This window comes from Pogona vitticeps, chromosome 1, assembly GCF_051106095.1.
Source record: "Pogona vitticeps strain Pit_001003342236 chromosome 1, PviZW2.1, whole genome shotgun sequence".
In the NCBI taxonomy this organism is placed as follows: Eukaryota; Metazoa; Chordata; class Lepidosauria; order Squamata; family Agamidae; genus Pogona; species Pogona vitticeps.
This window is the reverse complement of record NC_135783.1, coordinates 340,476,397-340,500,614: the sequence shown is the minus strand read 5'-3', so window position 1 is coordinate 340,500,614 and position 24,218 is coordinate 340,476,397. Positions and strand designations below refer to the sequence as shown.

General features: G+C 42.6%; 1 protein-coding gene across 1 annotated transcript in view; it reads right to left on the bottom strand.

Annotated features, from left to right (window-relative positions):
• Positions 1-24,218, bottom strand: part of AMN (amnion associated transmembrane protein) — a 111,691-nt gene that overhangs the window by 25,541 nt on the left and 61,932 nt on the right. The window contains exons 4-6 of the mRNA XM_020793608.3: positions 8,151-8,238; positions 2,523-2,758; positions 248-385 (exon numbers count right to left, since the gene is read on the bottom strand). Coding sequence (XP_020649267.3) covers positions 248-385; positions 2,523-2,758; positions 8,151-8,238 — 462 coding nt within the window. The remainder of the gene's footprint in view (positions 1-247; positions 386-2,522; positions 2,759-8,150; positions 8,239-24,218) is intronic.

Here is a 24,218-nt window from a genome sequence, read left to right as displayed (position 1 = left end):
GGCCTGCTGCCTGTGTGTACATTCCCAAGGCTCAGCTGACCCTGGCATAAACTCCAAACACACGCCGAGAACCAGTTCATTTTTCAGTAGTTCGTGATAGTTCACGGTTTGTAGGTAGACACAAACCACAAACCATCATGAACCCCTGGTTTTCTGGTTCGTGACCATCTTTAGTTTTGTTCTCTAGCATTCTACAGAGATCACCGCCATCCTAAGGAGCAAGGGCTGGTAAAAGGTGAGGACTTACAGCCGCATTTCCGCATTCACATCCTGATTTTTCTGGACACCTGTTATTTGTTAGCTGGAATGTCCCTTCCCCGTGAAACTGTAGCTTTGCAGTGGAACTCTGCATATATTCTACCAAAGCATCGTCACTGGTGAATTTCTGGTCCCATTCAGGTATGAGATGAAGAGAAAAACAAAACACAGAAATAAACATCCGTTTCAACTGTGAATCTGAATTAAGAATAGTTTAAATGAAAGCAGTATTGTCTCTCTAGGTAATAGAAATTGCTGTGATCAAAATAGCAATTGCATTAGGCCTGATTGATTTAGATAACCCAACACACACAAATGTCTAGATTCAGTTTAAAGAAACAGAATTTTCAGAAGAATTTAGACTTACCCGCCATCAGTAAACCCCTAGATAGCAGGCTGAGAAAGTGATGAGTTACCGTATTTTTCCATGTATAAGACGCCCCCATGTATAAGACTTTTCTAACCCAAAATTAAAAAATCTAAGTGGGGCTTAGCAAGTGGAGGGGAAAGCAGGGATCAAAGCCCTCCACTTGTTTTTGTTCTCTCCTCAGCTTACTTCCATGTGTAAGACGACCCTCAATTTTTAGTCTAAAGATTTTAGACAAAAGTATAGTCTTATACATGGAAAAATACGGTAAACAACTACATCATGTACACCAAGTGTGTATGTTGACCAATGTTCATCTGCCCACAACTTGTTCCCACTGGATTCTGCAAATATTTCTTAAGTTTCATAGATTTCAGAAAATTGACAATCTCTCACTTGGAGAGATCGTACGGCATTCCCCTGGACAAGCCTTCTCACACTGGGTTCTTAGATCACAGTATTTCCCTTCTGAACCATGGACGTCCTGGGACTCAGAAAAATCCATTAACCCTAATCTGCCTTCTTTACTATATATTTGGAAAGAAGGTCAAACTGGGTCATCAAAATGACATTGCCATGCCTTAAACAAAACTGCTAAAATGCCTGGGCTTATCAGGAGTGGAGGGACTATGAAGACCATTCTGTTCTGTTCTTGTTGTTGCTATGTGCTTTTGACTTATGTTCTTTCTGGTGGGGTTTTCAAGGTAGGTAGAAGGTTCAAGGCTCACTGCAGCCTCTCAGTGCGCAAAGACTTGAACACAGATCTCCTGAGACTCAGTCTGTTATTTTTGTCTGTCACACCACACTGATTTCAAGTTCCTAAATAATTCTTTAAGTGCATGATTTTGTAATGAGCTCTTGGTTGGTGATGCTGAAGTTTCAGATAAGAAGGAAAAAGGAAGATCCTGCAAAGCTAAACTATGTTCATTTCTGCTTTAGAGACTCATTTCCCCCTTCTTCCTCACTGTTTATACTGTATGTGGTGAAATTATACAATTCAGGTAGGATAGATCCATTGAATCAGATGGACCTATGTATGTGTCAACATAGATGGTCTACTCTAGTTCAGACTACATGGATTTAGGCCATTTTGACCCTCACCTGGAGTGCATGCCAGTAGCCCTTGTGAAATATAGTTACAATTTTGGAAATAGTTTAGCTTTTTTTTGGATATGCCCTGTTTCCCCGAAAATAAGACACGGTCTTATATTAATTTTTGCTCCAAAAATGCATTAGGGCTTATTTTCAGGGGATGTTTTATTTTTTTCAAGTACAACAATCTATATTTATTCAAATACAATGATGTCATCTTCTTCTGGTTGCTGCACAATGTTGAAGGGCGGGGATTCACTTACCTGGGGCTTATTTTTGGGGTAGGGCTTATATTAGGAGCATCCTGAAAAATCCTACTAAGGCTTATTTTCAGGTTAGGTCTTATTTTGGGGGAAACAGGGTAGTTCAGCTTATGGTCACAAAATAAACCTAGAAGAAACTGCTCAAGTCTAGATATAGCTTTTTGTTGCTGTTCTTTGAGAACCAACAAATGGAAAACGCTACTGCATCAATTTCATCCAAAGCTTGGAAAATATCAATTTAATTCACAGCTTGGAAAAGCTACTGAGCTACCCAGCAGTTGCAGCAAGCTGCAGCAGCTTATTGACGCTATAATAAATGCTGACCATATGCCTGGTAATGCAACCAGCACAAGACTAGACATACAAGTGATGTTTCATTAGTTACGTTCAGTTAATCACTGCAGCCTCCATGCTTTTGCTTATACGTGCCTTAAAAAAAAACCTAGCAGGATTCCATCCAACGAATAATGAACAACATGTGCATGCACTCCAAAAATCATTCCTCCAGTTTCTGATTTCGTTCTACAAATATCCCATTTTACCTGCCCCATTATTGAAATACTCCTAAGATGTATCATCTTTTCAGAAGATGTGATGTTCACTCGGAAGGAGGCCTGAGGCTGAAAGATGACGTCATCGTACTGGCATGGGACACGTTCTTCATCCATGGAGAAGATGTATTTGCCCTGATCAAGGTCTTCCATGGAGGTCGCAGCCTGCCACAATGTGGGGTCGTACCACTGGAAATTCTCTGCTCCAGTGAAGTAGATTTTTGATGCTAATTTTAAAAGAGGCAAGGAGAAAGTGTGAGCCAGAGCAGTGCATTGATTCTCCTTGGCTGATATTCCCTTGTTTGTTTGTTCACAAATATAGAAAAAAACACTAATGCTGAGACACCCATGGATTCAAGTCTGCAGATGCATAATCAGTGGGACAAGACATCTTATAGGATTCCTCCCCCCACCCATAGCGAAGGAAAAGCTGGAGCAAATGCCAAAGCTTATCCCTTCCCTGAACTCCTAATGGTCAATGCTTTTATTACACATATATCCAATTTTTCATGGCATTTCAAAAATTCCAATAACCTTGTTTTCTTCATAGAAATCTGCTTCCAAAACCATTATTAGTTTATTTGATTTGCAAAATATGAAGATAGGATTTTATTACTTCCATCGGCTCCATGTGTGTGTGTGAGAGAGTGTGCGAAAGAAGCAGGCTATGATCCACAAAAGTCTATGCTGAATAAAACTTGTCCGTCTTTTAAGATGCTTGCTTGTTGCTGCTGCTGCTGCAATAGATTAGCATAACTACCTCCTTGGAAATTTCTATTAATTGTGTTTCATCCATGGCAATGGCCTTATTTTTCTGAAGGGGACATTTGGAACTTTTTGAAGCCTTTCTGTACTTCTTTCTAGTAATATGGCTGAGCCCATCAGGTGGAAAGCAAGCAACCTAGAGGTACCTTCTGTTGTGCAGGATACAGCTCCACCTCTAGCTACCATCTGCCATTGCTGAGATCATTAGAAGGAGAGGAAGCAGCTAGTCCTTCCACTGTGCTTGGATCCAGTTCCATTACCTGCTCGTGCTGATCTTAAGCCCCATGAGATCTGCAGGCTGATTGCTTTCTCTCTTGTTTTTAAAACAACCCTCCATCCTTTGATGTGCCAAGAACATTTCATTGAAAGATCACATGAAATGACAAGTGAGCACAGTGTGTTACTCCTTGTGTCTCTTGATTCCACATTTGACTGACCTGACGTCAGGATGCCTTGGTTCCCAACATATCAGGTGCCTGGCTTGCTGCCACAAGCAAATGTAGATGAAAAGGCCCTCCTTACTTTTAACTTCCACCTGCCTATAGCACTTGTGGAACAGCTGCAATAGGGAGAAGTGGGATAGATGGCAAGATATAGCTTGGAGTTCCTCTGTAGGCATCTTTCAGTCTTGAGAGACTACGGTAATGTCTTCTATATGGAGGTCTTGGAACAGTGTCTAGTGTGGCTGAGAAGGCCAATTCAAGGGGGACAATCCTTTCTACACTGAAGACAAATGCAATCTGTCCCCTGTCCAGCTCCCTGATTTTGCTGCTTTTGTGACTGTCTCTTTGCCTCGGCCTGCTGGACAAGGGTCTCTTCAAATTGGGAGAGGCTGTGATGCACCGCCTGCCTCCAGGCTGAACGCTCAAACGTCAAGGTTTCCCATCTGTTGAGGTCCATTCCTAAGGCCTTCAGATCCCGCTTGCAGATATCGTTGTATCGCAGCTGTGGTCTCCCTTTGGGGCGATTCCCCTGCACTAGTTCTCCATACATCTCATGACATGCCCTATCCAATGCAGACGTCGCTGTTTCAGTAAAGTATACAGGCTAAAAATTCCAGCTTGTTCTAGAACTACTGTATTTGGAACTTTGTCCTGCCAGGTGATACCAAAAATGCATCGAAGACAACACATATGGAACATGTGGAGTTCCTCTAGGGCTCAGATTAAAGTCTAAACCAAAGAACTATTTAAAGGGACATGATGCTTCCTGAGCCATGGATCATGGACCACAACAATACCTCTACCATCCGTGTGTGTGTGTGTGTGTGTGTGTGTGTGTGTGTGTGTGTGTGTGTGTGTGTGTGTGTGTGTGTGTGTGTGTGTGTGTGTGTGTGTGTGTGTGTGTGTGTGTGTGTGTGTGTGTGTGTGTGTGTGTGTGTGTGTGTGTGTGTGTGTGTGTGTTATGCAGGTATCATATTCCTTAAAGAACCTAATGTTTTGGACCAGGCTTGCAAGCAATGCTCCTGAATAGATCTGGGGATATTCATATTTGTAAACAAATGCGAATATCCCCATCCCAGGTGCACCTAATACGGGTCCGGCCCTCGGAACTGGCCTGTCAACTCATCCCACTCTTCTTGCCAATCAAGGAAGCAGCTCCACCGTCTCCCTGCTCAGCTGACCACTCCAAGCAGCGGACGGGAAGACAAGTATCCCCACATGGCTGCTGAGTGACCAGAAGAGCAGGGAAACGGCTGGGCTACTTCTGCAGTTGGCAGGAAGAGCGGGAGTCTGGGGGTGTGGTGGCAGGTGAGTGGACAGGCTGGTTCTGAGAGTGCACCTGGGATGTAAATACTCGTATTCATTAATGAATATGAATATTCCCATCTATATTCCTGAACTGAGCCTAGGCAAACAGAAGTGACCGCTAGGCTATGTTCCCATGTACAAGGCTGATTATAGGAGGGAATGGGCAAAAATCAGTCTTGATGCTGCCTCTCCTCTTCCTTCTTCTCCCTACTATATCCTTCTTTCCTCCATAGCAACCTAGAGCATGGGAGCTAATATCCATTCTTGCCTTCTCCCTCTATATTCTCATCACCACCAACACCATCATCTTACAACTGTAGAGCTAGAAGAGACCCTATGGCTCTTGAGGCCAGCCCCAATCAAGGAGGCACAGCAGGGAATCGAACTCTCAACCTCTGGTTCCACAGCCAGATACCTAAACTACTGAGCTATCCAGAAGTTCATGCTCAGTCCTGCTTCCCTTCCTTTCACTTTCCGCAAGAAACAAGCAAATAGCCCTTCCTTTGCTGAGGGTGTTCGTTCAAAGTCAATTGCTGGATTTCAGCTATCCAAATCTTTTTTCCTCAATACAAGCAACTTCACATGGTGATCAGGGTTTATAGCCACAAACATCGCTACAATATCTGGTTTATTATTCCAAATATATGAAGGGGATGTCACGTAGAACTTACAGAAGTTGCTGGAGAAGGTATTTCACAAACATAGCAAGGGAATAAGCCTGTGGGCGGCTGTGGAAGACAATAAAGCTGACAAGTTTATTATCCATCTATTGGCCATTGGGTTGGGTCCCCTCCCTCTGCCAGAGCTCTTTCCAAACACAACTGTAAACATGCCATCCTCAAACGGTATCCCACAGTTCTTCTGCTGGGGAATTTAATATGAAAATCAACAATACACTGGGGCTGAAGTGCACCGGGTATGATTCAAATTCATATTTAATTCATTAATAACCTTCCTTCTGTTTAATATTAATGGAGCAGTCATGCGTTTACACATAATCTAGCATGCTCGTTAGAACCAAAGTCCACAAGGGTCTTGAATCAGAAATTAGGTCTCACTACTAGTCAGATTCAATTGTCCAGGACTATTTTTTTTTCTCATTAACAGATAAAACTTCAGCATGTTGTTCATTTGGGACAACAGGGCTTTTCCAGAAGGAGCTATATATACATGAATAGGCTTCTATAGTCACTCCTATATAGAGCCTATACAGCTTGGGTCCAGGCTACCTGAAGGTCTATATCTCCCCATGTGAACCTTCTCGGTGATTAAGATCAGCAAAGGAGGCCCTCCTCTCGGTCCCATTGCCAGCACAGGCACAGCTGATGGGGGCACGAGACGGGGCCTTCTCTGTGGCAGCTCCCAGCTAATGGAATGCTCTCTCTTGGAAGGTCAGGCTGGCCCCCTCCCTTTTATCCTGCCAACAGCTGAAGACCCATCTTTCCAGGCAGGCTTTTAACAATCATAATTGAGTCCCTGAATGCCTAAGCAACACCAAAATATATTTGATGCAGTAATGTAGAAGAACCCATTTAAAAGAATCCATTCACTAAGGGAAAGTTTTCTTCACCTGCTTCAGGAGGGACAACAAAGACGGGGCCAGTCTTGTATCCTGTGGGAGGGATTTCCAGAGTCCGGGAGCAGCGACAGAGAAGGCCCTTGCCCATGTTCACCAATCATATCTGTGAAAGTGGAACAACTGGGAGGAAGGCCTCCCCTGAGGACCTTAACACTTGAGCAACCTCATTGATAAAATGTGTGATCATTAGAGGAACAGTGCCTCCACTTCTTTGTTTCTTCCACTGTTGTACAGTGGTGCCTCGCTTAACGAGTGCCTCGCTGAGCGATGAAATCGCTTAACGAGGCACTCTGGGCCATCGCTGGAGCATTCGCTCAGTGATGGCCCCTATGGGGTTTTTTCGCTTTGCGAAGATCGCTAAGCGATTCGCTTAGCGATCTTCGCATAACGAAACCGGGGAGAACAGCTGATCGGCGGTTCCAAAATGGCCGCCGGAAGGTCCGCGCCGCATTTTCGCGCCCTGCCCTCACTTAACGAGGGCGCGAAAATGGCGGCGCTATGAAGAAACATCGCTGAACGGTGAGTTTTCAAGCCATAGGAACGCATTGAACGAAGTTCAATGCGTTTCTATGGCTTTTTTTATTCCGTTTAGCGATGTTTCGCTATAGCGAAGGTTAATCCGGAACGGATTAACCTCGCTATGCGAGGCACCACTGTATTTGACTTAATCCAGCATAGCAGTAGGGTATTCCTACTCTGGGGTAGACAGACTAATACTCTTCAAATGCTTTGAATTACAACCCCCATCTCTTACTCTTGGCCAGACTGGGAGGAGTTGATGAATGCTACAGTCCAAAGTCTCTGAAGGTCAACTGTCTTGTTGACCTTCAGAGGTCAACAAGAAGTCAACATGCTTATGTGCACATAATTCACTGTTCATGATCCACATGTATATTAACCAATCCTAACCCCTGTTATTAACCTTACTTTGTTTTTAAAATATTTGACATGCGTGTCCTACTAAGTTGGATAGGATCAGTTTATTAAGATGTTATTAATTGTGCTAAATCAGACTAAACAAATGGTCTTATTTGCTTAACCTTCCCCAGGCAGTGAGAACCTGAGCAATCCATGATTAGCCCAAATGGGTTCTGGGGCTCAGCCTCAGATCAAAACAAACCCTAGGCGATACCATTCTTTTAGACTGCGGACATAGGGGATGTGCATTTCAGTTTCACTGCGTTTGTGCTAGAAATGCAAACAATGAGATTGATTCCCTGGGAATATTCCCTGGGGTAAACTGCCTTGAAATGAATGCAATTTAGGAAACAGCAAAACACAGCTCCTTTCAAGGAGACGGTCCTGGAAGAATGTATGCACCCAACATCTGTCATCTCTTCCTCCTCCTCCCTCCATCCCATTATAGGAGAGAAGGCTCTGGTTATACTTTCAACATTTCAGAGGGCTCCAAGGGAAAGATAATAATAAAAAGCAGAATGACTCGAGTGATCGGCAGCAGAACTGAGCCGTATTCTCAAAACGCTTAATTTGCATGACTAATTACGGGTGGTTTGTGTACAATACCTGTCTCACATCCTGGATTGTAACTGCCATCAAAAGCTGCAAACCCAGCGCCGGGGCCCATAATGAGTTCTCCATTCAGTGGCATGTACTAGGCAGAAGAAAGAAAACAAAGGAGATGGAGGTGGGTGAGGATGTTGCAAAGCAGCTCCGGGCTCAGCTATTCCTCAGCAAACCAGTCTGGTAAATGAGTAATAACATCGCAGCAGCAGTAGCAATACAATGTCTCGATCTAGAAACATTTTACCATTCACAATGAGCTCTAGTTTGTATTGATCCGTGGGCAGATTCATTCAAAATTATCTTTCGCCTGTACAGTATTCTTAAATCAAATGCTTGTTCTCCAAGATAATGTCTGGCCTGGGAACCATGGGTGAGAGGCAGGTCACCACACTTTCTGAATCCTGGAGCTAAGGGACTGCAGAGATCCCCTTTTAAATGTTGATGGGGAAGCAAGTTAAGATCAAAATGTCAGCTTGTTCAGAAGCAGTGATGCTCCCCCAAACTACAACATTTGAGACTGCAGTGCAGGATTACATATTCTAACATCCCCACAATGCATGCAAAACCCTGGTGATTAGGGCTGACACTCCAACAAGTCTTTGATTAGTAGAGAGGGATGATGAAATCACCTGCCCCATCATCCTGCCCCATTATCCTCCAGTTTCTGTGTTCCTTCTGAGCTTAGCTACAATCCTCGCATAAATTGTTCCTTTTGTTAGGGAAAATATATGTTTGTTATACACGATTGAGCTTTCCCTGTTGTAATGTCAGGTGTTTGGTAGGTGGCTTGATCTTGAATGGGCATACAGACCCATTTAGTTTACAAAAGACATGTTCTTGGCAGAGAGGGAAACTAGCAGGACTGATTTGTTGACAGGGACCATCATATCCGTCTGCATTTTTTAATCCTCCTTGGAAGTGTAGTTTTCACGATAAACATCTGCAGCTGAGCATTTCGCCCTGCGTCACTGCATCCATAACAAACTGAGTATGAAAGAAAGAACCCTCAATGTTTCAGATTGTCCTTTCCCTGTCATTCAGCTCTTTTATGGAAAAAGGAAGAAAAGTGGGATTGCAGTGGTTTAGGGAGACCAGGGCCCACCCCACATATGTATTCATGTGAAGGCACAAAAAGAGAAGAATTTAGTGGGGGGGGGAATCATGTTGCGTGGGTGGATGGGTGGATGGATTTGGACTACCTGTTAGCATCCATTCAGATTCAGCCTTAAAGATTCCAACAACCCTAGCAGAAGTCTTATAGAGACCAATTCTATCCTCTAAGTCATTTTCAAACACTGATTTCTGGTGCAATTACCAATCTGCTTTCTTTGTTCACGAAGACTGAATTAGCACATTCACAGCTGGGAGGAAGAAGGGAAGATGTATAGGTCCCCTTCCACGGCCATCTGCTTGTTATCCAAAAGATCAATCACGAAAAGCCATTGAGCTAATCTCTAAAACAAAACAGATCTGCCAAGAAAATTTCCCCCCCAGATTGTTTTGGGCCATAATCAATATCAGATCCTTTCACTTGTCCATCTATCTGTCAATCCATTAAGTCTGTATCGTCTACAGTCAGAGCCACATAGCTGGGAAGGTCCTTGAGAGATCATCTTGATCAACCAACACAGATCCTTACCAATATGCCAAAAACTCCTGCAGAGAATGCACGTTGAGCAGAAAATAACACAAATGTGGTGGCCAGATGCATGCATGTCTCACCGCAAACCTGTTCAGAACTACAGCAGGGCATCTGCAATGTGTGATACCTCTCACAGTTCAGATATTGGCCCAGGGGTCACAGTACTGTAATAATAGTACATTTTTCAGTTCACAATCTGTTTTGCATGCTGGTGACAGGTCATGTGATTTAGCAGCTTCATGGGTAATCTCTCTGTAGCAACCTTTATGCCTACAAGTTTTATATAAAATAAAATAAAATTGTGTGCCTTAGCAAACAAAATTGTTATTTGGCAGCTGAGTTGGCAAAAGAACTTTAAAAGCCAGGATAAACACAGGTTGTGTATTGAGCAGCAATATCTGAGAAGGAATTCTACTTGTGACTGCTTCAAACAGAAGCACGTCTCTCCAATGCACATGTTCTCCTATCCCCATCTATGCGGAAACTCCCTATATCTTTCTGGTATTAATCAAATCACAGGCTGCTGTTCCATATGAATTGGCAGATCATGGCTTAATGTCACACTACAAGCCCAAGTTTGGAAAAGCCCATTTTTGGACTACAACTCCCCAAATCCTATCGGTTGGGGGACTTAGCTGTGTTTTGTGCATGGATGGTTGTAGCCCCCCCAGGAAAAGGAACGGATCCAACCTCTGCTATAAACCAGCTCAATGGCAGAGGAGATGCTTTGCATGCTTAAAGTTCCAGGATTCAGTTCCAAACACCTGTAATATAAAAAGATCCAGCAGCAGGTAACAAGGAACACTCAAGCCTTTGAGCCCTTGGAAAGAGTGATCTTATACCAGCACAGACTAGACATCAGCAGGTATATCAGCAGGTGCACGATCTGTCTGGTTCCCGGCCGTGAAAGCCTTCGAGAATACATTCTAAGGCAGATTTTAAACACAGTTTGAGAAGGGAGCCAATCTGTCCCAACTTCATTCAGGTAGCTCCCATCTGTGAGCTGGCATTATGTCTGAACCAAAGCTTGGAAAGGATACAGGGTTTTGTTTTCTTTTGGACTACAATTCTAGCTGAGCAATTCTGAGAATTACTGTCCAAAAAAAAAAAGGTGATTTCCAAGCTCTGGTATGCACCAAGATGGTGTTCGTACAAAAGTCAGACACGAGAGAGGGCCTTCTCTGTCGCTGCTCCCAGACTCTGGAACTCCCTTCCACAGGAGGCCTGGTTCGCCTCATCTTTGCTGTTCTTCCACAAACAGGCAAAGACCTTTCTCTTCAGGCAAGTTTTCAATTACTGTTTGGCCAACAGGATATTTTTAAAGGGATTCTTTTATTCTGATGTTTTACTTGAGCTTGTAATATTGCTCTTATTGATGAGTTTTAACATGATACGTGTTTAATGCTTTTTAAAAATTGTAATAATTAGGGGGAGGATTTCTATGACATTTCACATTTTCTCTGTAGCCTACATTTGAATCCATGAGCAAAGTTCAAATGTGTTTATGAGCAATCTGGCCTTTCTCAGAAAATATATGACATGTCATAGAAATACTACCCCTAGTGATAATTTATTATTTAGCTTTTAATTTTGATTCTTTTAATACTGTAAGTTGCCTTGGATCCTTTAGGAAAAAAGCAGCATATAAATATTTTAAATAACTAAATAATAAATATTTTCAGCACAATTATCACCACATTGTTTGTGTTAATTGGCAGTGAGCAATATCTGGTTTGCTTTGAAGTTTTTTAAACCGAGTCCCTGGTAGTTTCCATTGCTGAAATATTGAATCCTCCATGCTGATGCCATTAATTTTTCCATTGCAAGAATCCACACCTAAACTTCCCAACCCAATTTCCACCACAAACACAGCCTCGACCTTTTAGTATTTCCTTTCCCCCAATCTTTTTATTTTAATATTAGTTTTAATTTATTTTTCAGAGGTGACATACCTTGCTTCTCATTCAGTGCCAAATTTGACAGGCATAATATTTTTTTTTTTAAATGCAGACACTACTTGGAAGAGAAGAGACGAAAGGACTTAAATGCAGAGGAATTATCCCACTGCAAAATCGGACCTCAGCAAAGATGCAATGCCCCTGGAGGGCATGCCCACAACTGTTCCTTTGGTTTGAAACAGGTGATCACCCATGTCAGAAAACAGAGAAAAGTGAGGCCAGAAGAATTTGGCACAAAATCAACCACTCCCGACTGGCCGAACAAAAAGATGTGGATGCCATTGGAAAAGATCAGACTTCTCCATGCTTAGCTTTATATTGTGAGGTCGCTGGTAAATACTTCAGTTTTAGCCAAGTCGGCTCCAATACAAACCGCAGACTAAATGGCAATGTAGTTGCACCCTGACTTGCATAGTGCCAGGGTCTCTTCACAACCGGCAACAGTCTTGAGCCTGGTCAAACTTAATAATGCAGTTCTCCATCTCAGTGCTTTCTGCCTTTTCCGTCCTCACCTCTTTAAACACATTTCAGTCCTCACCTCTTCAAATGCATCCTGTGATGTCGCTGTACCAGCACAAGACCTGTTACACTAGTATCTCTACATTCTCACAACTAGTGCAGAAGTGATATCCCGGATGGATTGCAGGGTGCAAGAGGTTGCAATCCGGCATAACTGCATCAGAAACAGTTTTCACTCTCCCAAATCCCCCCCCCCAGAAGAAGGGAACGGTAAAACTCTGCTAAGTACTCTGTAAATGATGGTATAACTATTTTATATGTTGATTGTTTTTATATTCTTTGTTGTGAGCTGCCCAGAGTAGACTGTGTCTAGATGGGCGGCATAGAAGTCCAATAAATAAAATAAATAAGTAGCTAGAAAACCCTCGAAAACCAGAAGTCAGAATCTCAGCTTGAAAGCATGTAATAACACTGTAATTATTATTAACATTATGCTAGGTTTAGGCCATGTGATGAATAAGCACTACAGTACCTGTATTACATTTTTGTTAGGTGCTGAGGTGGTTCAACTGAGTGGCATGGCTGACACTCCTAATGCAGTGAATTTTGCAACAATTTATAATTTACCACATTTGGTTCCCTCGGAGAAGCCCAAGGCACCATACTTTTGAGTTGCACAGACAGGCAAGGGCGATGGCGTCTACCTTGCCTTCAGCTAACGTGCTTGTTTAGGAAGCGAATCTGAGGGACACTGAAGGGTCTTTCAGATGGGGCACCTCTACCATTTTGCACTTGTCCCCCTTTGTTCCTTTGTGTTCCCAAAGAGCACAGGATTTACCCAGATACACTGGGACCCATGAGTAAACAGAGTGTCCCTTCTTTATGTGCTGGAGTCATGGAAACAAGAAAGGAGGCACTGATCTTCCTAGAGGGGTGCAAATCCCATAGAATTGAATGTGACTTGCTGTGCTATGGTTAACAGGCAGTTTACTCTGAAGTAAGCAGCCACCACCACCTTTATGTCTTCTAATCTCCACACTCTTTTCTCCCCCAGCCATTTTGGGGGAAATCCTGGGCTAGTGTCATAGTGCAAATCCACCACTACTGATGTTCGTGCTTTTGGATGCAGGCTGTAGGGTCCTTCAAAACACACACACACAGAGAGAGAAAGAGACAGAAAAGGTGAGCAAGGCTCCATCTAACCTGCAAGGTTCAAACCTCTGGGTCCCCCCATGTTCCGAATTAACCACTCATCCACTGATAGGAAAAGAACAAGGAAAACTGCAGGGCTCCTAAGGCAGTTTCTACGAGATGCCATTTGCTATGCAGTAGTTTTAATGTTGTCCTTTGGAGCCAAAAGCAAGGATCTGCCTTCCGCTGCCTGCATCGTGCCAGAGCGGTCCTGCTCGCATGTCACAGACTGCATCATCGGAGCATGCTGTTCTGCAATGCTGGAGACACCGGAGGAGGGTTGCAAAGAGAACTCGCTCCCAAGCAAGCCTGTGAGCCGGTGCTGATGGCTGCAAGCAATGGCCCTTGCCTTCCTTCTCCTGCCATAAACCGAAGCTGAGTGCCTTTTAGCTAGCCTGGCATTGATTGAGGTGCCTCCAAGAGGAATACAGCGGCTTTTAATGTAGAAGCTTCCTGCAAGGCTCTTGGCACTGAGATGTGCCTCTGGGATTAAAACTGGAGGGAGAAGGAGGAGGAGAAGGCAGATTCTCCCATTATCCAGTTAATTACTTCCCATCTCTTTTGATCTGGCGTTGCCTCGAGGTGAGCTTGCTAGCTCTTGCCTGCAGGTGGCAGCAGCTGGTCGGGCTGAGGTCTAACATCAGGAAGAAGCCAATTTTCTTCTGCAGCTGGGGATGAATCAGGACGGAGAAGGGAATTTAAGGATAAGAGGCTTGCCAACAACCACTGGTTACCAAATCACTGTTCAGAAGACGGAGAGAGATACGTACGTGTCTTTGTGCGTGTACTTCTTCGCATAAAAGGAAAAGCGGACCTGATCAAATGACTGGAATGGATCCAGATTGGCCATTCCACAAATAGAAGCCACGATTTACAGAAGCCACAAAGATCAAGAGGAAGGAGGCTGGGAGGTCTTTCTCTTTCTTTCTTTCTTTCTTTCTTTCTTTCTTTCTTTCTTTCTTTCTTTCTTTCTTTCTTTCTTTGGCCATCACCTCCGTCCCCTATATAATCATCATCACGTGCCACAAAATCAGTTCTGACTTATGGCCACCCCTTTCAGGGTATCCAGGCAGAGAACACTCAGAAGTGGTTGACCCTTCCCTTCTTCTGGGGGCACCCTGGGACGGTACAGCTTGCCCAAGGCCACCCAGGCTGGCTCTATTTGCAGGAGGCCCCATCTAAGGGATACTCTGAGATCTTTCAATGGCAGGTTCCAGATCCAACTGCCTGGCAAACCAGCGTCCCAGGGAGCCTTGCTGGTCTTTCTCTCTCTCTCTCTCTCTCAGCTGCTCAGGCACGCCAGCTCCTGACCACAGAACTTGAAATCACCAGAGTCAGCCCTGATCCCATTTATCCAAACCATTTTGCACTGACGGACTACTAGTCTCGCCACAGCAAGACGTTTTACTCTTTCCTCCTGAGACGCCGAGAGCTGTCCGTTTCCTTCTGTTGGCTGTCCGTAGTTGCTACTGTGGCAGAGGCTCATAAATCTCTGTGCAGGACACCGTGACACTGACCCAGCATTTCAGGGGGAAAATCTGCTTGCCCGTGATTGATAGCAGGAGCTTCAAGGAGCAGGGAGAAGGAGGCACCTTCTCAGTTCCTTTTATAACTCAGGAAGTGGAGTCACTTCACCCCATTCCTCAACAGCAACTGAGAATTTATTCTTCCACAGGATCATACCACCCGGAGAAATAGGGTTCCAAAGCAAATGCAATTTAAATGCAGGAAACCTTTGGTGGTGGTGGCAATGTTGGGCAGCCTCTCCTCTCTTGCAAGAGGGGGTGCGCACTGACAGGGTGCTAGATGTAAAATAGGGTTGGACTGCCCCAATTTCTCCTAATTTTTGCCACATCCTACTCTCTCACTTTCGCATAGCATCTCTCTCTTTCATCTCCACTTCCTCTTGGCCGAGGTCAGATGTGCACTTTTACATCATCAAAGAGCACATTCAGCACTGGGGGGGGGGCATATTTGCATATGCTAATTTACATGTACAGATCTGGAACTGGGCATTTCAGTGGCTTAAGCCGAAGAGCAATAGCTCTCACCCCAGTGCGAACAGATGAATGAGGAGCCTGCTGTGAAGGGAGGTGGGCCAAGTCTTTGAGTCCAAGTCCCAAGTCCGAGTCTGAGTCTTTGGCATCAAGTCCTAAGTCCCAAACCCAGGTCCAAGTCCCTATTAAAAACAAGCTCTCACCCACTCCCAGAGAGGGTGGGTATATTCCAAGTCATGAGTCGGGTCTGAGTCATGGGGGGGGGAATCTGACTTGAGTCTGAGTCAAATCACTGGTGCAACTTAAGTCCAAGTTGACAGTGAGTCTCGTGACTTGAGTCCCCAACCCTGTCATTGTGAATCTGCTGCCCAGGTGCTGCTCTCAGTGGACAACCAGATTCAAGGTCCCTAGTCTTCTTCCTCCTGTTTTTTTGTAAAATCTTTGACTCAGAGCTGGACTGGATGGCTTTGAAAAGGACACTTTGAAAAGGAATGCAATTCTCTACCAGCCTTTCCAATGAAGAACCACCCTCTTTTAAAGGGAACATGGACCTCTTTCATGCTGTGTAAGGTATCGGGGACAGATCACTCTTTCGAGAGACCCCAAGTAGTCACTTGCACAAGAGTTTTGAAATCAGGTTGAGGAACACAAGTGCCCTAGGGTAGCATAGCAGCCCACCCTGCTCTCAACTAGAATCACGTGGGGACACCATTTTGGGCTTCAGTAAATATAGAATGGAGCTACGTTTGCAGCAAGATACAAGCTGAATTGCAGGAACAAAACTACGAATTTTAAGCACTTCTAAAACTGGTTATATTTTATAGCCTTTGGTCATTTCTCCCCCCCTTCCCCCCTTTTTAAAAAAGTTATGTATGTGTTCTGAGACAAAATAACAACCTTCCAAACCTGTTTGACCAGGGATTATAATGGAATAGAATAAATGAGTTCCAGGCAATTGCAGTTTCTGGTTTGTGGATAAACTCATTGCTTGTTCTGTGACTGCACATCTAATATTAGGGAATAGATTCTGAGAAGAGATACAGCGTAGGGCACAAAATAAACAACTCTTTGTCTTTTGGCACAATGGTTAAACTGCACTACTGTGGTTAAGAGACTGTTCACAGCCTGAGTTCGATCCTGCTGGCTTAGGTAAATGGCTTGAGATTGACTCAGTCTCCCATTCTACTGAGACTGGTAAACTGAGTACCCCACTTGCAATGTGGGCAATGTGTAGCCTACATAATTAAAATGTAAACCACCCAGAGAGTGCTTTAAATGCTATGGAGCAGTATATAAACAGCACCTTTTGTTTTGCTTTGCTGTCATATCTGATGGTTCAGATCTGAGGCTCCAAATAGATGGTAGATGAATTGTGTGCCATGCAAAGGGATTTTTAAATTTTAATTCTATGATGAGATTTTTCACAGCATACGGGGAGGAACCCTGATCCCTTCTGTTCCCAGATGTGTCCTAATGTGAGGTTGGGGGATTTTCACTGGGATCACAGCTGGGGTGAGAAGGGTTAAATATCCTTTCCAGATGTGCTATGATCCCAATGAAAATCAGAGAGGCCGATGAGAAGGGTCAATGTTTTTATTTTGGCAGTGAGAAGTGGCTGCTAGATACATAATATAATATCTGACTTTAAGTCATGCCCCAGGCTCAATACTATTCAAACGTCTTTAAGTGTAGGTGATGCCGAATAGATTTGCTAGTATGGGATTAGGTAGAGGCCAGGCTTCTGGGAACTACTTTATTTCTTATTAGAATCTGCCAACCACAGCTTGGTACAAAAGAGTTAGGATGAAATAAAAACAACGTCAGTGCAAAAGACACAAACATATGAAGATATTAAAAGGAATACATTTCCTCCGCACACACAATTAAGTTGTTTCCTCTGCCGTGATGGGATTTCCTTAAAGACAGATTAATCAGACTGCAGATGAAGCCTGTATTAATCTTTCAATAACCAATTAAAAAACAAAGCACACTACATCCAAAACACATGGGTGAGGAAAATCACAGGCTGTGACAAACCAGAAGATACTATAAACCTCTTCTGAGTACTTGATATTTGGGAAATCCTGGCAAGAGTTACCATAAAACAAATCAACTTGACAGTGTATAGCTAATTAATTAATTAATGACAAACACATCTCTTTAAGCTCTTGGGTTACCCCAGCCTCCACTTCATTTTAAACATCTGTCTCTCTCTCCCATTGGCATCCAATTTTCATATTTAGCAAAGTGAGCGCCATTATTGTTTTATATTCAGTGTTTTCCTGTCTTGATTTAGTTAAATCCTAATTTTAAGGAATAGAAATTGGTAGCTTTTCTGAAAACTTCTATTCCATTTTAAGATTCTACAGATGCATCCATATTTTTAACTATGAATTAGAGTTCTCAAAAAACACTGATGAGTATTATTAATTGGAGCTAATTGAAATGCAACAGATATGTATGGATATAATTGCAATGTATAAATATTTTATGCCTTTGCTTTCAACATATAGCTATTTTAATTGCATGCTCTGAGTAGCTTAGATGAAAGTGATATTTTTTACAGATTTTTGTATTTTACCTCACAAAGTTTTAAAAAATTAATGGTTGTTGTGGGTTTTTCGGGCTCTTTTTCCATGTTCTGAAGGTTGTTCTTCCTGACGTTTCGCCAGTCTTTGTGGCCAGCATCTTCAGAGTAACAGGAGTAGGAACTCTGTCCATGCTCTGTTGCTGTTTGTTGGGTAGTTGACTATTTATAGCTGTGGGAACAGCTTTTGTCCTTTTCAGGAGATAGTGTGATGATGGTGATCAGCATGTTTTTGTTGTGGTTGTATTGTTGTGATAAGGGGGGGAGAGATTTTGGGTGGGGCACCCATGCGTGCATGGGGGGCATACATTTGAGGGGGCGGGAGATCTGTCTCTATGGCCCAGTCCTGCCAAGGCCACAGACCGGTACCAGGCAATGGACCGGGGGTTGGGGACCCCGGATCATAGGTGACTGGAATACAAAAGTAGGGAACAAAGCAGAGCCAAATATAGTTGAAAAATTTGGCCTAGGGGACAGAAATGAAGCAGGAGAACTACAGTGGTGCCCCGCATAGCGAGGGCCCCATTTAACGACGAATCCGCATAGCGATGTCACTTTTGCGATCACAAAAGCGATTGCATTGCGATGTTCTAAATGGGCGGAAATCGCATTGCGATGATCGGTAAGCGTTTCGCTTACCGATCTTCGCATTGCGATGTTTTAAAACAGCTGATCGGTGGTTCCAAAATAGCTGCCAGATCAACAAAAAGACTGCCCAAAGCGTTTTTGCGCCGATTCCTCGCTTACCGAGGCGGCGAAAATGGTGGCCCTATGGAGGATTTCCGCTTAGCGGTGAGTTTATGCCCCATAGGAATGCATTAAACGGAGTTTAATGCGTTCCTATGGGGTTTTTATTTCCGTATAACGACGTTTCCGGATAGCGACGATTTATCCAGAACGGATTATTGTCGCTATGCGGGGCACCACTGTACTCAGATTCTGTTTATTGCAAATATATACTTCAGTCAACCAAACAGATGTCTGTATGAATGACCATCACGAGATGGTTAATATACGTAGAAATCAAATTGACTATGTAATTGGAAGTAGGAGACGGACAGGCTGTGTTCTTTCTGCCAAAAGAAGGGAGAAACAAATAGTGGTATTGATAATGAATTGTTAATATCTAACATTAGAGTAGAGCTGAAAAAGAACAATAAAAGCATTGTAGCACCAAAAAGTAAAGAACATTCCTGATGAATTTGAAGTCCACATAAAGAACAGATTTGCATTACTAAACTCAATTGGCTGTGAAATACATTAACTGTGGATCAAAACCAGAAATATTATTAAGGAAGAATCTCATTTATTTATTTGTTCATCATAACTTTCTATACTGATGACTTAGTGTTGGTCACTACTCTAAGCAGTTAATGAGCAGATGAGTAAACAATAAGAATAGATCAAAATGCAAAAAGACAATTCCTGTAGTAAAAAGAAAACAAAAACCTACATGGATGATGCAAGAAACACTTTAAATTGTTAAGGACAGGCAAGAAGCAAAAGTAAAAGATGACAAAAATAGGATCAGAATCCTGAATGCAATTTTTCAATGACCATCATGGACAACAAAGAGAATTACTGTAATAATCAGTGTGAAGAAATAGAGGAAGACAACAAAACGGGGGGAAACAAGAAATCTCTTCCTTGGAGATCCAATAAATCAAAGGGAAACTGAAGCCTAGATTAGGAATGCTGAATGACCAACAGGGAATCATGTAATCTGATCAGGACCAAATAAAGAGAAGGTGGGAACAATATACTGAAGAGATAAAAGGATGATATACTTCTTTGAAGAGGAATAATGATGAACATTCAGTTCTAGAAAGCAAAAAAGAAATCTGCTCTGAAAGCTCTGGGAAAAAATATATCACCAGGGGTAAATGGGATACTATATAACTATTTCAAGTCTCAGAGACTGAATCTGAAAATGCTAACAAGAATATGTTAACAAATATTGAAAACAAAATAATGCTCACAAACTTATAAATATTCAGTATACATTCCAATTCCAAGAAATGAGATGTCAAGGAGTACACTATTACAATTGCTTTAATTTCCCATGCAAGCAAAGTGATGCTCAAAGTGTTGCAAAAAAGGGTTTTACCGTTTTGGAGCAAGAAATGCCTGATGTTCAAGCTTAATTCCAAAAAGGAAGAGGCACTCAAGATCATATTGCAAATATTCACTGGCTACTAGAGGACACTGAAGAATTTCAGAAGGAGAACAGTCTATGCTTAATTGTTCTGATACCTAAACTGTATTGTGGACAATAAGCTATCTTTAGGACAGAATATGGAGAGACGGAATTATTTCCTAAAGGCAAAAGTATCAGAAAAGGGTGCATTTAATCCCCTTATCTGTTCAATCAGTACTCAGAACATATCGTACAAAAAGCCAGACTAGATTCAGATGAAGGAATAGTGAAAACTGGTGGAAGAAACATCAGTAATTTGAGGTATGCAGATGACACCATCTTGCTAGCAGAAAGCAGCAATGACCTGAAACAACTTTTAATAAAAGTGAAAGGAGAAAATGTCAGAGCAGGACTGCAGTTGTACATTAATAGCTCAGTGTTTTAGGTATATGGCTACAGAGCCAGAGGTTGGGAGTTCAATTCCCCACTTAACAGAGGCTGGACTTGATGATCCATAGGATTTCTTCCAGCTCTGCAGTTATAAGATGATTATGATGATTTAGAAGATAAACATCATTGCTACAGAAGAACTACACAGCTTTAATGTCAACAATGAAGAAACTGAAATAGGTAGAGATTTTGTATACCTGGATTCAATCATCAATCCAAACAGAGACTGCAGCCTAGAAATCAGAAGAAGACTGAAACAGGAAGGGTGACAATGAAGGAATTTTAAAAAGATCAAGTGTAAGGATGGGTCACTAGAGATGAAGACCAAAATCATCCACACTCTTGTATTCCCAATCGCATTGTATGGGTGTGAAATACAGTGGTGCCTCACTTGACAAGCATGATCCATTCCAGCAAAATCGCTATTAAGCGGTATCCTTGTCAAGCGAAATAAAAAGTCCCATTGAAATTCATTGAAAACCCGTTCAATGCATTCCAATGGGCTGAATAACTCACCGTCCAGTGAAGATCCTCCATAGGGCAGAAATTTTCTGCTCCCTGTCTTGCGAAAAAGCCTTCCTAAACACAGTGAGATTACCTCAGGAGATCTGCATGTGGATAAAGGATTTTCTGACAGATAGGCCACAGTCAATAAGGATGGGATCTCACCATTCTTCTACCCTGGTACTAAGTACAGGAGCTCCCCAGGGCTGTGTGCTAAGTCCCTTCCTCTATTCCCTGTACACACATGATTGCACCCCACTGTATAACACCAATGCAATTATTAAATTTGCGGATGGCACGACAATGGTGGGGCTCATAAATAAGAACAATGAGTCTGCTTATAGAAAGGAAGTACAAAGGTTGATACTTTGGTGTAAAGAAAATCATCTCACACTTCACATCAAAAAAACTAAAGAACTCATAATTGATTTTAGGAGGAAGAGAAATGTACATTTACCACTGTACATAAATGGTGAGGAAGTGGAGAGAGTTGGTAATTTTAAATTTCTGGGTACTTACATCTCAGAGGACCTCTCATGGACTATAAATCCCAACATGCTAATGAAGAAGGCACAGAAGAGGCTGTATTTCCTGAGAATGCTCGGCAAGTTAAATTTATCTCAGCATTTACTTCTGTCATACTATCATAGCACCATTGAGAGTGTCCTAACCAATGGCATTCTGGCATGGTTTGGGAGTAGCTCTGTAGCAGACAAAAAAGCTCTACAGAGAACCATTAAAATTGCCCAGAATATCATCGGGCTCCAGCTACAACCCTGGATGACATCTTCACATCCCGCTGTCTAAGGAAGTCACACAGCATCCTGAGAGACTCTTCCCATCCTGCTTATAACTTTTTTGAACTGTTACCATCTGGCAGAAGATATAGAACAATTAAGACTCGGACCACACGTTTTCTCAATAGTTTTTATCCCAGAGCTATAATTGCAATTAATAATGAGCTTAAAGACCACCAGTAGTGAATAATTAGTTGGATTGTATTACTTGGCCTGCGGTGTAGATGTTTGTATTTTTAGTGGGGGACTTTTAGTGGGTGGGGAGTGTTTGGGGAATTTTATGTGTGTGCATGTGCCTGGTCTCTGGGTGTCTGTGAATTTCGTTGTATGTGTATATACTTACAATGACAATAAATTATTATTGTTATTATTGTTATTGTTATTGTTGTTGTTGTTGTTGTTGTTGTTGTTGTTGTTGTTGTTGTTATTATTATTATTATTATTATTATTATTATTATTATTATTATTATTATTATTATTATTATTATTATTATTTTGTACACTCGGTGGCCATTTTGAAACCCGACGATCAGCTGTTTTGATTGTCGTAATGCAAAGAATCGGTTCCCAAAGCAGGGAACCGATCATTACAAAGTGAAAAAAACCCATTCAAACATCGTTTTGCAATCACAAAAGCTTCATCATGAAGCAGATTCGTCGTCAAGCAGGGTAAGTGTTAAGTAACGGGTAGTAATGTATTGGTAGTAATGAAAGCTGACAGGAAAAAAAATGATTTATTTGAAATATGGTGCTGGAGGAGAGCTTAACGGATACCCTGGATCGCCAGAAAGACAAATAAGTGGGTTCTGGATCAAATCAAGCCAGAAGCACCTGTAGAGGCAAAAATGTTGAAACTGAGGCTGTCCTACTTTGGGCAAATCCTGAGAGTATGGCAAGATTCTCTGGAAGAGACATTAATGCTGGGAAAGGTTGAAGGCAGCAGAAAAAGAGGAAGACGAAATACAAGACAGATTGATTCCCGAAAGGAACCCACAGGTTTGAATTTGCAAGAGATTAGCAGGTCTGTTGAGGAGAGAACATTCTGGTGATCTCTCATTTCTTAGGGTCTCCATAAGTCAGAGGTGACTTGATGGCATGTAACAACAACTGATGTACGGTGTGTGTGTTTTTTAATTGTCTGGCTAAAAAAAACAACAACCAGAAAAGTCACATGAAATTGGTCTCTCTGGGAAAGCTGGTCCATCCCCAGAATGGCACTACCAAAATAGAATACAAGTCGTTTTCTGAACGATCAGCTCATTCCGATATGGTGGATACTGCAGAGACTCAGCCCGATATGCAGTCACCAGCATTTCCTCCGTCATGTCATAATTAAGCTACTGTTTAATGGCGAAGATAAAGATAGAAATGGAGGTTAGAGAAATAATAGATACAGATATTTATGAGGGAGAAAAGAAAGTAGATAGCTCTTGAGTCATATGTAAACAGATGTTGTGATTCATTTCCGTCTATCCTTCAGAAATGCACTTGGACAGATTTTAATCTTCCGCTGGCTTCATCAAGGAGGAATGTTGTCGCTCTTCGTCCCCTGGAGGTTCAGAAAGATCCCTCCAGAATCCCATTACTATGCACGACCAGCCCCAAAAGTGTGCATGAGGCTGGATGCTCTAAGAGGAATAACAAAGAGAAGTACTATTTAATGCTATGGCTTAATGACCTTTACTGGATGATAAGAACAGAAGTAGCCTGTCAGATCTCATAAAAATGACCCAGGACGTGTGGCAAACTGCATGACTCCTCCCCTCCCCACCTGCAAAAAAAGACCTAGAACAAAACACAGCAAAACAAGACTTCCAATCTAGCTGTGCCAGGTAGTGGAAATTTCACTGACATTCAAGGTTATGGAAGCAAACTGAAGGACCTCCTTCCTGTAGATCACTCCACAAAGGGGTCTATAATGTTATTTCAGTTGGTACATAAGCTAAAGGATTCCGCTCAATGACAAGCCACCCTTGTTCTTGAAAGCTAGACCCTGGCAGTTGGCCAGATTGATCATGGCAACTACTTCATCCCAGACGGAATTCACCTATTGAGAGACACCTTGGTTTCTTTCATGTCTGGTACTCTGAACCCATTCTTGACAGAGCCAAAGTGTGCCTAAACTGTAATTCTGTGCTTTGCACGCGAGTACCTCCTGCCAACCTAGCAGTTCAAAAGCATGTAAAAATGCAAGTAGATAAATAGGTACCACCACATATGAAACGTAACGCCATTCCATGTCTAGTTGCACTGGTCACATGACCACGGAAACTGTCTTTGGACAAACGCTGGCTCTACGGCTTGGAAATGGGGATGAGCACAGCCCCCTAGAGTCGGACACGACTG